We start from the raw sequence: 16,697 nt of genomic DNA on the forward strand, positions 1-16,697 counted from the left end.
AATGTAATAACGATCGCGCGTAGGTTGCAGGTCAAAGCACTCTATCATAAAGTGCTTGACGGTGAATGGTTCATTACAAGAAACGCACTCTGGTGGGTCTTCACCTTTTAGTATGTGGGTGTGGGTGATATGAGTATGACCTATTCGGATTCTTGCAATGACTATCACCTCCCTACGAATGGTTCTGTAGGAAGGAGTCCATTCTCCTAGAGTTGGCTTGGTTGCATGAAGTTTGTTATTTACAGCATCATTCCATGATGCCTGCCACTTCTGACGTAAGAACTTTCTGATACAAGGTTCAAAATCAGTATGCGGTATTTTAGAATCAGATGGTTCTTAAGTAAGGGCCATTTTAGCAGCACGATCAGCTTTTTCGTTACCTTTAATACCAATATGGCAAGGTAACCAGCAATGTATTATCTCGTGGGAGACACTCATCTCGGTATTTTTGACGAGTATGTTTTGCAATAATGGATTCTCCAATTTTCAATTGTGTAGTGACTGAAGTACTGATAGTGAGTCAAAGAAGATAATACTTTTTAAAATACGTTTGCTAGTTATATGTTGCAGAGCAAGGTCTATTGCAATACATATGCCGTCCCATTTTAATACCTTTTCATCCTTTTTCATTAACATAGAACATTTACATATCCCTTTGATCGGGAAGCTTTATTTTGCACCGTTACCATCCTACCGTTTTGAATTTCAACCATTTGTTCTTTTATAACGCTGGTCGATATAGTACCTTTTATAATTTTTAAAAAAAGAGTATACAAATAACCTTTTGTTTGACGCTAAATAGCCTAACAGTGCTGATGCGCCGTTAAAAATAAAGTTAATCAACCTTACTTTGCATGTTCTTTATTGAATAAGCAAATATCTTCCTTGTTAAAATTTGTATTTAACATCAAGAGAGCTGAGAGTTTCAGTTTCCGCCCTTTTCCGTGTTGACAGTAGAATACATTTGGCTGGTCGATATGCAGGCACGTTTTTAAGTTTATGTTGCTGTTTAACAGGGATGGAAATAATTGTTTTCTTTATTCGTTCTTTCCTTAGTGTGGCATTGTCACAAGTCTTTGTAACGGATGCAGAATGGAGAGGGTAAGTAAACATAATGTATCTGTGAGAAAGTAATCGTTTCTCCCTCCCACTGTCTCGCAGAACATCAAGACACTATCACGTGTCTGAGTCATTCAATTTCACAGAAAATATGCAGCTAACAGGAGTTGAAGGGTTGATTATAATCGTGGTTGGAAGATAAGAAAAAGCAATTTCAGAATTTCTAACAGATCACCTTTATAAAACTAAATTTCATTCAAGGTTATTACATAGCCACAACATGCTTGAAAAAGGAGTGAAAGACAACTTAGCCATTGCTGATCATCAATAATAATAGTAATAATTTGTTTTTGTGCTTGAAGGGTTTAACGCTTGTTTTCAGCATACGATACATGGCGGCCAGTACTAATGGTGGAGGAAGAACCCGGGAAAACCCGGGAAAGAACCACCTACCCACGAGAAGCTACTGGCAAGCTTTCTGACATACCCACATTGGCTGAATCAGAGACTCTAACCCACGCAGACACAGGTGAGATGGCAGTGATCCGTAACGGAGAGCAAATAATGATAATAATAATAGCAGTGTAATAACAGTAAAATATTCCCTGCATAGCTTTCCTCACATCATTTTAAGCTACAAAATGTTTTGTTGCTACTTTGCAACAATTTGTCTGGAATAATAGGACATATTCTTTTCTTCATTAGTTTTGTTTCCATACCTGATTTCTATCGTTTGCATTATTTAACTCATTGCACCAAAATTGTAATCTGAAGTCTTAGTGTACGTGTGTGCATTTATGCACCCATCTTAACCGTACCCTTTCTTGTGTGTATTAATTTTATGTATTGTTGAATATGAAAGAGCAACGAATTTCATGGATACTTTCCTGTCTGTAACTAGATATGATTTTTTCAACTGTACTACCCACTGGTTTGCGGTTGTTCTAGTTGTATCCATGATTCAGTTCAATTAATAGGTCTTGCGAGTATGTGTTTTCATGATTTTAGGTTTTCATGCTTGTGGGTGAGAACATGTGTATTACTACTCGTACACAAAGTATCACCTCGCTCGGCATTTATATCTGTTACTGTACCTATGAATTATTCGAAGAAATAACAACCTATCCTTTGTTTTATGCATTGATAAAAGTGGCTTTGTTTGGTAATATGCATGTGTGTTTATTTGTTAGTTAACTAGGATTTTTGCTTGTTTGTCCATAAGAAGCTGCGAACGACCCTCGCCTGTTTCACTTCATACTATATTTTTTGTGTATGCTGGTTTCTTCATTTAGTGTGAGATTAAGGCCATGTCAGCTTGAAATGTTTAGCTTTGCGTTTAGTTTTTCTATATTTTAATACAATATTATGACATTTGCTCTTAGATAAATTCCGTGTTAGATTCAGAAGTGTAGCATTGCATTTAGACCTGACGATATCTTTAATAAAACATGTCGGCTTATTTTATTTAGTTGCTTTGTTTGGGCACTCGTCTACTACTTTTTGTCTAAACCGTTGTTATAAATATTATCAATATTTATCTAATTAAATACCCCTCTCAAATATTAATATATTGTCATAATACCTTTATAATGCTAAACTTCGCTTGTCCCCAAACCTTCATATTTTTCAAATGCCGAAATCATATGCCTCTCAGGCAAAAGTGCCACTAAATATCTCACACGTTCTACTCCAGAATGACATGTTTTTGCTACAGCGTTTGGATGGTAAGGTTATAATTGTGTGACACTGCCAGTCTAAATCAGCTTAAGTGGGAAATGATAGGTATGAACTCTGTTTCTGCTAGAAGACTGATATCTAGAGATACGAGAAAGAATGGTCTGTAAATGTGCATAAACTTGTAGAAGTTTCATTAATCCCCTGGTGATAGCGACCTTTCAAATATGTATGATGCATATAAATTTTGTATTAGGTTTGTGAAGTTTATTTTGAAACTATCACTACGTTGCTCAAGACAGTGACAAAAAAACCTCTAACTAGATATGAAATATGTATTACTGAAATAAAAGCTATCAAAATCTAATTATATTGATTGATTAAAGCCTACATAGATATTTATTTGTAAACTCCTAAGATGTATGTAAATGTTCGATCAAGCTCTATATCATTTTCGTCCCATCGTACAGGTTACAGTACCATCTGATTCTTTTGGCATGTGTTTTATGGCGCAGATATATGAATATGTTATTGAACGTTGCGGCAATTTGAGTAATGTGCTTTGTTCAAAGACGAATTTAGGTAGCCATATTGTATTGATCCAATGGTAGGATTTGAAACTACACTATTTGATTAATAGTCCGGCATACTTACACCTGAGCCACATTCACTGCTTTCCTCCAATATCAGCCTTTTATAACACACTGACGTATTCTACATCCCCGTGTCTGCAGGGGTTTAATTGTATGGTATATGTATCTATTTCGTATGATTAAATTTGTCAAAACAAATTGAAAAGCCAAAGCTCTTCATTCTTGAATCTCATGATACTGTTTACACTTATATACAATCAATGATAACAAATGACACAGCAACAGGAAGCAAACTTAAACTAAATAAAGTGCTTATACAGAATGGTACCAAACAATGGGTTTTTGACTCTAGTCAAAGATATTCATTTATTGTTCTGCCTTGTAATCACTCTACATCACTTCAAAGATCTTCCTTAGGATAGCGGAACTATTATATTTCCGAGCATATAAATGCAGTCATTAATACTAACAATTAAAAAGTAATCGCATTGTGAACTTATCACGCTTTATCAACATCTAACACAGTTTTCAACCTTTAACCTTCAACAAGACCAGATAAAAATTATTAAAAAATACTTGTGCAATTGTTTTATGGTATTATTACAAAATTTATAAATGAATCATCTCTCTCTCTCTCTCTCTCTCTCTCTTTCTGCATGTATATATATATATATATATATATATATATATATATATATATAGATTCTCTTAAAGAGGCAATCCCTCGGCGGCGTCTGGACGCGCCATATTGCAAACGATTAAACGATTTTATGGACTCGGAATTCCATAACTATTGCTGTGAAAGTGTTGTTGATTATCAACTGACCAACCTGACTGTATCTATATAATTTTCTATCCTTCAATTCATCCACCCAGCCATCCAGTAGTGAGGACAAGGAAATGGGGTTAGGAAACCAATATTCGAAGTCAATTTCACACAAATGAAATACATTCGAGTAAACCACGTTCTTATAATTACATTTTCAATATCTAGACAGAACGACAAAGCATGCTCACAATATGGTATATTGTTGGGTATCGCAGCAATTTTGGTATTAAAACTAAGGAAAAAGCAGGCCGCTCTGTTGGAATAATATCTGAAACCATTTGCTTTTAAAATACTAAACACTGATTTTAAACCTTGTATCAAACAATCCGTATGTAATAAATGTCAGCAATCGTGGAATGATAATAAGAATAACAATTTCCATATGATCAAACCTACCTTCGGCGAATGGCCTCCTTACTGCAGGTCTCAGGGAAGAGGTGGTCGTTGCAAGAACTATAATTGATTATAACCAAGATCAGCATGCGTGCGTTTCTTACAATGAACCCTTCACCGTGAATTACTTTATTTGGATCTCAAACGAAAACGCGATATTATTATAATGCTCAGCACATGAAATATCATTTTGAGACGGTACATGTGAGTAGCATTTTACATTTCTTGACGAAATTCCACACTTATTCTTAAATATAACTTACGTGCAACCCTATTTGTTGAGTATTTTAATCAACATTTGTATTGTTACTCACCCTAATTATGTCGTGTTTTAATTACCGTTAATACGCTCTATTTTCACCTCTTGACCGCGAACCTTCACATATTCTCATTTATTTATGCTTAATAGTTTATCGTGTAGTTTTTCGTTTCGTTATATATCCTTAAAGTACTTGTCAGTCATACAATCCTAAATAAATCAATCATACAACAATGGAGTTCTTATTAATAGGTAACTGTTGTTGAGCTTGTATGTTGGGACAAGTCCCTGCTATAACGAAGCTGTCGTAGAACATAGTTCAAGCCCGTGTTATATTATAAGAAATAAGGCACCCTAAACTTTGAGGATTTGCTTTCTTGTTACTCTATCGCACAAATTTTAACAAAATTCAGAAATTTTAAGCTGAGATTTAAGTTTGTTATTTTTAGTTTGAGTTCAATTTTGAGCTCGGACTCTTTGGTGACTGTTTTAGAGATGAATAAAACACACAATCAGTAAACAAAGCACAACTACATATATGTACATGGTTCACATTATAATTGACTTTAAGTTCCTGCCGATGATCTTCATTTTTCTCAAGAATGTATTGATATTCTACAGTCTCTGTTTTTAATCTCACGCTTCCCTTACTGAAATAATATTCATATCAGATATTAATGCCATATATAAGGTATTGTCCTATTCTTGTGGTTCATTGTACAAAAGCTAATTGATGACAAACGTTATAGACAAAAACCACTTAGTTGCCGTAAACAATATAAACCTGAACATCTCTTGATTTTATTCTTGCTGGTAAATGTGTGCTATAATAGGTAAATGACTGCGAGGTCATTACATTTTTTCTAATTTGACAAGTTTATAAGTATATACACCTACATAGGTGGAAATGAGGAACGAAAAATAATAACTACAATTTAGAACGATCAGCATCCGAGGATAAAATCATTCAGTTATGCAACAGAATAGTTCAAAGAAACTGGAGGAATACAACCCAATTCCCCATTCGCTGGCTGATTTATGTTCATCTAAGTCACATCTGGACACAAATATGACATTGTTCTCGAACATTTCAACAGTTGCATAATTATTGAAATCGCTGAGAAACAACGTCTGGGTTTTTTCTCCCATAATTTTAAACAACATTTTGTTTTACAAACCTGATATAAAGAGAATAAAGTGAATTATGAAGAAAAATTATTTTAAATGATCTTAGAAACACATTGACCAAATTATAAAAGTTTAATAGGAAAAATAGTTTGCGGAAATGTATTAGTGAAGATGACCTTCTATAGCCTCCAAATCAGACCATTATCGGAATGATCATCACATGATGAGTTCTTATAATGTGAAAATATTGATAAATTATATTTAAATTGAATTATCAACAGGCAAAGGTTAAACATAGAAAATATTCATTTATTCTACCTACAATGAACGTTATGAATATTTGAGATTTATAAGAGTAGGAAACAAATTCTTAATTAATAGATACGATAAATATGTAGACATCTGTATTTCCCTTACATGAGAAGGTGAATAGCAATGATCTTGTACCCTGTATATAGAAAATCTAAATGATCACGCCTATAGTAAAACGAGTTTGCTGGGAAAATGCTAGAGCTTTTGGAGGGGAAGGTTGGAATAACATCTGGATAGGAAACGGACCACAAAAGGATTCCATATTACAATCGATGATATCATTTTTAAATAAAAGTGCAGTTCTAGTAACATATATGTGAAGAACATTTATCTGAAACTACACCATCTTATTTGTTATCAAATTTTCTATAAGACTTTATGTATACTGTTGTGTTTAAGGTTTGTTGAGTATTTTACACCTAAAGATGTAAAGTCACTCTCCCTTCAAGTTATCTGATAACTGTCACAGCAATAAAGATAATACTAAAAATAATGATAATGAAAATAATGGAACGTATAACGTGTATGTAAAGTACAAGTCCAAAGATGTAGGATACAATTAAATGAAGAATAATAAATAAATGTTCATAATAAATAATAATACTCCCATACTTTTAATATTATAACTCTCACTCAGTATTGTCATCATCTTTATCATTAGTGGTAGTTACCCTTGTTAGAACGAAGTTATTCGGACAGTGTTATTTTGCTAACCAGGTTCCAGTAGCCTGGAATGAATTGGCGCCAGATCTTAGACGTAATTACACAGTGTTATCATTCAAGAGTGCAATTGAACCTGATCTATTCCGACTGCAAGAAAAAGACTTAAAGATAACATTCAGCCCTTATATTAGTGCGCTTCTGTTTCGTAATTTCATGGTGATTGCTTTTATAGTAATCTCGTCGTGAACTATGTTTTATATATTATATATTATTGCATAGCTCTTTGGTTTTGTAAAGACTAAGGACTGTACTAAGTCCACATTATTATTTAATAGTAGTAATGCAAATTTTCAATGTGCTAATGATATCGGTGACTATAGTGATATTAATGCAAAGAGATGTATTAACAGAACAAATAGAAAATACGTACGATACAGTTAAAAAAGTGGAAAACAGTCAATCCATCATGTTTCTCAAGAAATAGCAATAACGATGAAAACTGCATAAGCATACTCAATAAGGAAATGGTAAGGTTAATAGGACTGAGGATATATTGTATTTGTTTTACAATGTACATGATATAACATATTCTTCGCATAATACATATTAAAATCATTATGACTGAAAGTGAATGCAATTTCTGTTTGCAAACTAATACTTCCACTGCTACGACTACCACTAATATTATTAATACAACTTATAATAATAATAATAATAATAATAATGGGCTCAATTGTTTACACATCTAACACCTTTCCAATGTTAATGTGCAGTTAGAAAATACTGACACGTCATGGTTGAACTTCGTTTCGTAAAAGAAGAAAATTTCGAGTAAAGAGTACAAACGGTACATTACTCATTTAGATTTAGGGTACATTTCTAAAGATTTGATCCTTTTTGGAACATGTTTTGTCATATGTGATGGTTTGATGCTTTCAATTAAACATTTCATTTCGCAAATGTGCATGCACACTCTATGTTTAAAAGACGATCTTTTAATTACCGCACGTATGTGCTGAGCATCGTATTATCCCTTTCCGGGAAACAATATAAATTTGTGTCAGCCTCTCACCGTTAAGTGCCACAATTTTGAGACATGACCTCTGCTGCCAAGGACGGTGAAAAATTGAGAAGCAATTATGCAAATTATGGATGGAAAATATTATAATAGTCTACATTTTCTAGATACGGAATGAAGTTAGTTAACGATTCCTGATTCCTAGGATCATGACCTCAACACCAAACTATATAAAATAGCTTGAATTTGGTTTCAGTTCGTTTCTCTACAATTTGCAAGAATCAGACGACAGCGTAATTCGCACTATCTTAAAGAATCATGAATATATTTCATTTCGACTCATGAATTTTGTCATTGGCTATAGCTGTTTACCCCATTTGTTGTACTCGGAGATTTCAGTACCCATATAATTTTCTGGGGGTCAATGGCACACAAATGACAGAGGCAAAAATGTGGAAGGTTACATTTCCTGCCAAGATTTGTGGCTATATAGCTCCAAGTCACCGACATATCTGCATCTGTTAAACAGTATATATATATATATATATATATATATATATATATATATATATATATATATATATATATATATATATATATATGCGTAAATCTGTCAATTTGTTCACTATGTCTGCTTTTGGATTACGATTTGAAGTCCACTAATGTCCACCAAAGAAGCAGCCACTTCCCAATGTCTCAAAAATATATTAACACATCCACTCTATCATTAATGCACCGATTTCACAGCAGAAATTACCAGAAAATGACGCGACTAAATTTGAAGCTGTTTGCATAACTAGACTTAACAAAGAAACTTTGATAAACATCAATGACCCTTTATGACTTTTAACATCATTTTTACTTGAGATTATGGAAGATGAATCCTTAAGGCCTTGATTATCTATCACGACGACTTTTTCATAAAAGATATTTTAGTTTATGCACCAAAGTCAAACATTTGGTTGTTAGTACAAATATGTAGTCCATGAGAGAAAAACTTGGTCAAGAATTCAAAAGTGCATTTATGTAATGGAAATGTTTTCGTGAAAGTCGCTCATAACACGTTAAATTGAGAAATGTTTGGAGGTTGGACAAAATACCCTTTCATCTGACATGAATGCTCGATCCTGAGGCGAAACAGACTCATCTCTTTCAACAATGAGTATTGTTTTCCCGATGACTAAATCCTTAGCCATGTTTCTCAACGCAGTCTCCGTATCCCAGAAATCCTGTGATCGTAGTAACAGCATGGAAATGATATTTCTGATAGTAAATGTGTATGTACTTTCTATCTGTGACATTAGGTACCCGAAACACGAGTTTTCTGCAAACATGTTAAGAGTAATATTTAAGTGTATAACAAGGCGCCAGCGCGTTTCAAAGATTTTGTATATGAGGAATTTTAAGCATGGTCTCTGTGGAAATACCAGTTTGGTCCAAAGGAGCAGCTTATTTCCGTTGTTTGGCTATTTCAGATCCTCTAATGTTTTCCAACGAACATTGCTATGCTGCTGTACCGTTTTGGTCTGTGCATACTTTTGAGACAACATGATCGCACGAACTCAACACATCTGGTCTTCATCATCGTTAATCTAGAAATTATTAGTTTTGGTACGGCGCAGTTGATGTACCAATAAAACTTTGCATCACCCTCGCCCTCTTGGAATTAAACATGCCTCACGTGAATGATACCTTGAATTTGTAAATGTAACAAAGCAAATATAAATCTAGGCAATAATATTTTCACTCCTCGTCCTAGGATACAAAAAGCACTTCATAATAGTAGGAATGGCATAATCCTAACTAAACGGACAACAACTAAAATTAAATGATTTTCTGATTTGATCTTATGGAAGATTTTAACATTACGTTTCCAGTTCTGGGTTAGAGAACATCCATCATGCTAACAATAGGATGTAATCGTAATTTTCGTTGTCCCGCAAATGTCATTTCTATAATGACGGCTTATGGTTAATTTGCATTGTCCCAATAATCGTTGATTTGACTTGATTGATTTATTTTTAACGGCGCATCGGCACTGTTAGGCTATTTAGCGCCAAACAAAGTGTTAGTTCTATAATCTTTTAAAACGTATAAAAGGTCCTATATCGACCAGCGATATAAAAGAACAAATGGTAGAAATTAAAAAACGGTAAGATGATAACGGTGCAAAATAAAGCTTCCCGATCAACGGGAGATGTAAAAATGATGAATAGTTATTAAAATGGGACGGTATATGTATATTGCATAAAACTGCACAAGGTGATAGCATAAAAGTCAGAGTTTAGGGTAAATATTTACGGCTTTCAGGAACTCTATAATACGAGTGATGTTTATAGTATCAAAAAGTTCTTTCATGTCATGCACAATGTAATAACGATCGCGCGTTGGTTGTTGGTCAAAGCACTCTATCATAAAGTGCTTGACAGTGAATGGTTCATTGCAAGAAACGCACTCTGGAGGGTCTTCACCTTTTAGTATGTGGGTGTGGGTGATATAAGTATGACCAATTCGGATTCTTGCAATGACTATCTCCTCCCTACGAATGGTTCTGTAGGAAGGAGTCCACTCTCCTAGAGTTGGCTTGATGGCATGAAGTTTGTTATTTACAGCATCATTCCATGATGCCTGCCACTTCTGACGAAAGAACTTTCTGAAACAAGGTTTAAAATCAGTATATGGTATTTTAAAATCAGATGCTTCTTGAGTAAGGGCCATTTTAGCAGCGCGATCTGCTTTTTCGTTACCTTTAATGCCAATGTGGCTAGGTAACCAACAGTATATTATATTGTGGGAGATACTCAGCTCGGTATTTTTTACGAGTATGTTTTTTAATAATGGGTTCTCCAGTTTTCTATTGTGTAGTGACTGGAGTACTGATAGCGAGTCGGAGAAGATGATACTGTTTAAAATGTGTTTCTTTTCTATATGTTGCAGAGCAAGGTCTATTGCTCTGATTTCGGCTGTAAAAATGGTAAGAGTTGTGGAAGACAGAAGGGTTTGTTTCGGATTTTTTGCCATCGTGTAGCGTGAAAAGAACTTTTGTTTGTTTAATTAGCCAGGGTGGTGTTTCGGAGATGGACCTTTTCTGAATTTTAGAAAGATCTATATTTGTAGTGTCAAGGCTGGATGATATTCTAATGCCAAAGGAAGGTATGACATTTGGTTTATTTTCGTATAAAGTTTTGTATTTGGGTTGAAAAACAGCCGAAAAAGCAGGATTCAGAGGGTTAGATTTTAATTTCAGAGCATACTGTGCGGAAAGCATTTGTCTGCGATGCGATAACGGTGGTTCATTCGCCTCAGCTAGAAGGCTTTCACACGGGGATGTTTTAAATGCTCCCAGAGCCAGTCTTATTCCCTGATGATGAATTGGATCAAGCATTTTAAGATATGACTTTCGGGCTGAACCATACACAACGCAACCATAGTCTAGTTTGGAGCGAATAAACGTTCAATATAAATTCAGGATGACTTTTCTATCAGCACCCCAGTCAGTGTGCGCTACTACTTTAAGTAGGTCAAGTGCTTTTAAGCATTTGGCTTTCAAGTGTTTTAGGTGTGGAATAAAAGTCAGTCTTCTGTCAAAGATAATACCCAAAAATTTTGTTTCCTCAACAACTGGAATAGGTGTTCCATCCAGCGTGAGGTTCGGTTCATCGTGATGTTTTCGTAACTGACAGAAATGCATGCATACCGTTTTTGATTTCGAGAATTTGAAACCGTTTGCATTGGCCCAATTTTGAATTTTGTTTATATTTTGCTGCAGTTGTCTTTCAATTGTATGCACGTGCTTTGACCGATAACATACTAGAAAATCATCAACGTATAACGAACAATCCACACAAGGAGTCAAACACTTGGTGATGCTATTAATTTTGATGTTAAAGAGCGTCACAGATAAAATACTGCCCTGGGGCACACCCATCTCTTGCTCGTGCAGATCTGAGAGGGTAGAGCCCACTCGTACTTTGAATTCTCTGTCGGAGAGAAAGTTGGATATGAAAGAGGGCAGACGGCCTTTTAGACCTAGATCGTGCAGGTCATTTAGTATCCCGTACTTCCATGTCGTGTCATAGGCCTTTTCTAAATCAAAGAAAACCGCTACTAAGTGTTCTTTCTTGATAAATGCATCTCGAATAAATGTTTCTAGTCTAACCAGATGATCGTTGGTGCTCCGGCCATATCGAAAGCCACTTTGGAAAGGAGATATTAAATTATTAGTTTCCAAGTACCAGACAAGCCGAGAATTGATCATTCGTTCCATTGTTTTGCACACACAGCTTGTGAGTGCAATTGGTCGATAGCTGTTAGGATCTGCGCTATCTTTACCGGGTTTGGGAACTGGTATTACTGTTGCCTCTTTCCAGATTTTAGGTACATTACCAGTAATCCATAAATTGTTGAAAATTTCTAGAAGGGCTGTTAATGAAGGTTCTGGGAGGTGTTTCAAAAACTGGTAATGTATTTCGTCAGGCCCAGTGGATGTATCGAGGGCCTTATTCAGAGATTCCTTCAGCTCATACATTGTAAACGGTTGATTATAACTTTCTGAGTTATTCGATGTGAATTTCAACCATGTCTTTTCTTTGTGAGTTTTTAATCTTCTGAATGCTTCTGAGTAATTAGAGGATGAAGAATTTTTTGAGAAGCTATCAGCAAGTATGTTAACAATGTCATGTTTGGAATTGATATTCTTGTTGTTTACTTTGAGATGTCGAAAGGAATTGTATTTCCTATTTCCATTGATTTTGCGGATCGTGTCCCAAACTTTCTTTATAGAGGAACGAGAGTTTAGAGTTGAAACATATTTTTTCCATGATGTTCTTTTACTTTGTTTAATCGTGCGGCGAGCATTGGCCCGAATAATACGGTACTTAGTTAAATTTTCGGGTGTTGGACGATTATTAAAATTTTTCAGTGCTTCTCGGCGTTGTCTAATGGCCTCTTTACATTCTTTTGTGAACCATGGTTTTGAGAGTTTTTTACCGTTTGGTGAGGACTTGGGAATGGATTCTTCTGCATTGTCGATTAAAACAGAAGTAAAATATTGAAAAGGGTTATTGTCGTTTAAGACAGTATCCCTATTAAGTCTAGTTGTACAAAGTGTTTCAAATTTGGCCCAGTCGGCCTTCTTTAAATTCCAATGTGGAACTGCTTCGTCAATTGTAACGTTGCTATTGTTAAGAGAGATTGGAAAGTGATCACTGCTGTGAAGGTCATCAGCGACCTTCCATTCATAGTCCAAAAGCAGCGATGGGGTACAAATTGTCAAATCAATACACGTGTATATACCAGTTCCTGGGTGTAAATATGTCGGTGATTTGGTATTATATAGACACAAATCGTGTCTGGAAATGAAGTCTTCTATTTTGTGACCTCTGTCACTTATGTGATTTGAACCCCATAAAATGTTATGGGCATTAAATCGTCACACATTCGCAGGAAATCTATTCGATACCAAACAGACCCTTCATGTCCCAATATTAACATTTCGCTTCGTGTCTAATTACCATAGACTTAAACAACAATTTACGTTTTTTCATATATAGGATTCCCTTAGACCTTAAAGTCTTGCACTAAACTGTTGTTTTAAAGTACTTTATGCAATTTTATTATTTCAGAAACGTTTGCAAAGTTAAAGGAGTTATCTACTTGTCAGAACGTTACTGTGCCATTGATACCTTTATTGGGTAAGTATTGTGTTGTATGACTTCAAATATAGTTATCCGAGGAAGTATAACTATATCGCCAATTATGTCTATTACTGTAAGATAATGATTTCGTGCAAGATTTTAAAGATCAAACATAAACCACTTGAATGTGTGTATCCTTTATTACATGTTATAAATGTTACTCCACGCTAGTTATAAATGCTTATAGTAAACTTGAAAGATTAAGTTTGTAACTTTGTCTTGCTACTTATTTTTCTGTTACTATTGGCGAAACACAAGTCAGATATACGGGTAGCAAAACCTTATCGTACAAATGAAAAGGAAGTATAGCAAGTATCATTCTACCAACTGTAAATTATTTTTCTTCTCGAAAATGTATTTAGTGGATACTGATAAATAAACGTGAATCTATATAGGATAACATTTACGTTTTCACACCATGTACATGTTGCATAAAATGTAATCTGATTGCGCATACATTCGAAGTCGATCGCGCTAAAGTCCTTTTATCCTGACTATAAAGCCATGCAAAGGATAAAGTATCATGAGCATATGAATACTAATCTTTAAAAGATTACATTCCTAAGGGTTTTTTTTTTGTAGAAAATATTATATATATATGCATGCATGTATGTCTGTATATGTGTGTCTTTGTAAGTGTATGTGCGTGTAATCATGCTTTTCATAAACATTTTTCATAGAAAGATCGACTTGTTCTTCAAACCTAATTATACGACTTATAAATATATCACTTTATATCACTCGTGTTTTTTCAAAGGTGCACATTATACAAAACGAGACTGAGACTAAATTATTTTTATTACGAAACCTGTTGTCCAGGATGGAACCACAATGGCAACAAGATTTGTAATATCCGTAAGTGAATTTTATTTTCTAAGCCACTATATGTGAGTCTGATTTAAGGGCTAATAAATTATAAATTATTTTTCAAGCTAACCGATCCAGAAAATATGATTTAGTTCCAAGATTAGGATAGTAATTTTCATGTTTTCTAATCTGTCAATCCTTTGAACTTGAATTTCCTTCCATTTTGTGATACAATTTATATTAATAATATCGAGAACTATTAAAATATATTGGTTTCGTTCTTGTTGTTAATGAAACAGGAATTACATTTTTGTCTGTATCTAATTTGCATTCAGTGATTGTTTTATGAGAATGTCCAAAATGGAGGAACATGTATAGCGCCAGAAGAAAAAAAGAAAGTACAGCGGGCCAAGCATTGTTAATGTTGTTGTTGTTGTAGGATTTTGACGCCATTTTTCAGCACTTGATAGGCTATACATGGCGGCCAGTACTAATGGTGGAGGAAGAACCCGGTAAAAACCCGGAAAGAACCACAGACCCACGAGAAGTTAATGGCAAGCTTCCTCGCATACCCACATCGGCCGAATCCTAGACTCGAGCCAACGCAGACAAAGGTGAGATGGCAGTGATCCGTAACGGAGAGCGCCACTCGGGGCCCCTTCAGGCATTGCAAGGGTTAGCTTGATTGTACAACGAATAGGTTAAAAGCCAACTTTAAAAATCTAAAGTTCATTCCCATTTCGAATATACATCATTATCTAATGTTCATACTATTGACATAGTGCCATATATAGTTATATATATGCGTTAAAGAGAAATGGAATGTAATGTGTTTGTGTAAAGCAATTTGATATATCAATAGCATTGGTATATCAAATCGTGATCCGTCCATTGCGGATTAATACGCAAATATAAAGATTCTTTCAACATTAGTTTTTTCTCAACAGTAAGCTATCACTTCCATAATCAGTAGAGTTGAAATATAATAACGACCAGAATATTAATAATCTCCGTTTTTTAAATGAATCTCTGCTCCCCCCATATATAAGAAAATAAATACTGGGAAGAATGAAGATGGAGAGAAAAAAAAGATAACTGAAATTGCACCAAAATAACTGAAAAGAAACTAGACTTTGTAACGGTTAGGTGTAAACGTTCCATGGGATTTTAACACAGTGTTCAAAATAGCAATGATACAAATTTGCAGTAGCCTGTCGTGACTTATATGATACAATTATTTGTATGTATGAATAAACATGCTTTAATATATTTAAAGCCCTGATTGTCTTTCTTTCCACACGTTTTATAAAACCTATTGAAATGGGTATAAACACATATCATTTAATATTAAATGTGTGCAGGCCGATATACCCTCCCACAAACGTTCTCTATCACTGTTATGGTTGGTAAGGCAGCAAATTAATAAATCAATATAGAAAAACATTGTGACAGGCAATGAATGAGTGCCTTTACGGTATATCTCTCCAATCACAAAACCAAATCTCTCTCTCTCTCTATCTCTCTCTGGACCTGCATAGAGGAGATCAGCTAAAATCTGTTAGAAAACGAGGCTGGTGGATTTTCGCCTTTGTGTTTCTGGATTTATGAATGACAGGAAAATGTACTCACACGAAGGGACGGAAAGTGGAAAATAAAAATAATCGATTGGCTAGTAGCAATGCTAATTAAGTCATAATAATGTCTTAGATGAATTTCAATGATATCTAAATGTTCCTATACTTCTTACATGTTCCCCAGTTTGCTTAATTGATATTCTCAACTCATTTAAATATTCTAGCCGGTATGTGAAAGCCAACGTGTTCAATGTTGAAGTATTTAACCGTGCGATGTTCGTGGTGCTCTACGTTCTTCATTCAAACCAACTTTGTTATTTAAATCATAAATGAATATTCTTATTTAATCAGGATGAATGAAAACATAAGTTCAAAAACTTTAAGAAGCAACTTAATAATTTGCAAGGAGATTGCGATTATTCGCATAAGGTTAAGTGCTACATTTTGTAGCGGACACATTGGAAGTGTCAAGAGGTCATTCATTCCGTCAATACACAGTTGTTTGTAGTCAATATTTACTGCGCTAGAAATCTAACTATGTGATTTCTACAGATATAAGTAATATATAGGTATCGTATGTATGCTGTATCACTGATATACCAATTGTATAAATTTTCATTAAAAGTAAACTCAGCAAGCCTCGATTCTGTATAATGAACACATTTTACATGTCGTGGCATGTGTATATATAT

At 34.6% G+C, this 16,697-nt stretch overlaps 1 protein-coding gene across 1 annotated transcript in view; it reads left to right on the forward strand.

Annotated features, from left to right (window-relative positions):
- Nucleotides 1-968: 968 nt before the first annotated feature.
- Nucleotides 969-16,697, forward strand: part of LOC149778578 (uncharacterized) — a 67,726-nt gene continuing 51,997 nt past the window's right edge. The window contains exons 1-3 of the mRNA XM_089938511.1: nucleotides 969-1,101; nucleotides 13,553-13,621; nucleotides 14,382-14,479. Coding sequence (XP_089794637.1) covers nucleotides 1,019-1,101; nucleotides 13,553-13,621; nucleotides 14,382-14,479 — 250 coding nt within the window. The 5' untranslated portion in view covers nucleotides 969-1,018. The remainder of the gene's footprint in view (nucleotides 1,102-13,552; nucleotides 13,622-14,381; nucleotides 14,480-16,697) is intronic.

This window comes from Sinohyriopsis cumingii, chromosome 17 (genome assembly GCF_028554795.1).
Source record: "Sinohyriopsis cumingii isolate HCF-2022 chromosome 17, ASM2855479v2, whole genome shotgun sequence".
Classification (NCBI taxonomy): domain Eukaryota; kingdom Metazoa; phylum Mollusca; class Bivalvia; order Unionida; family Unionidae; genus Sinohyriopsis; species Sinohyriopsis cumingii.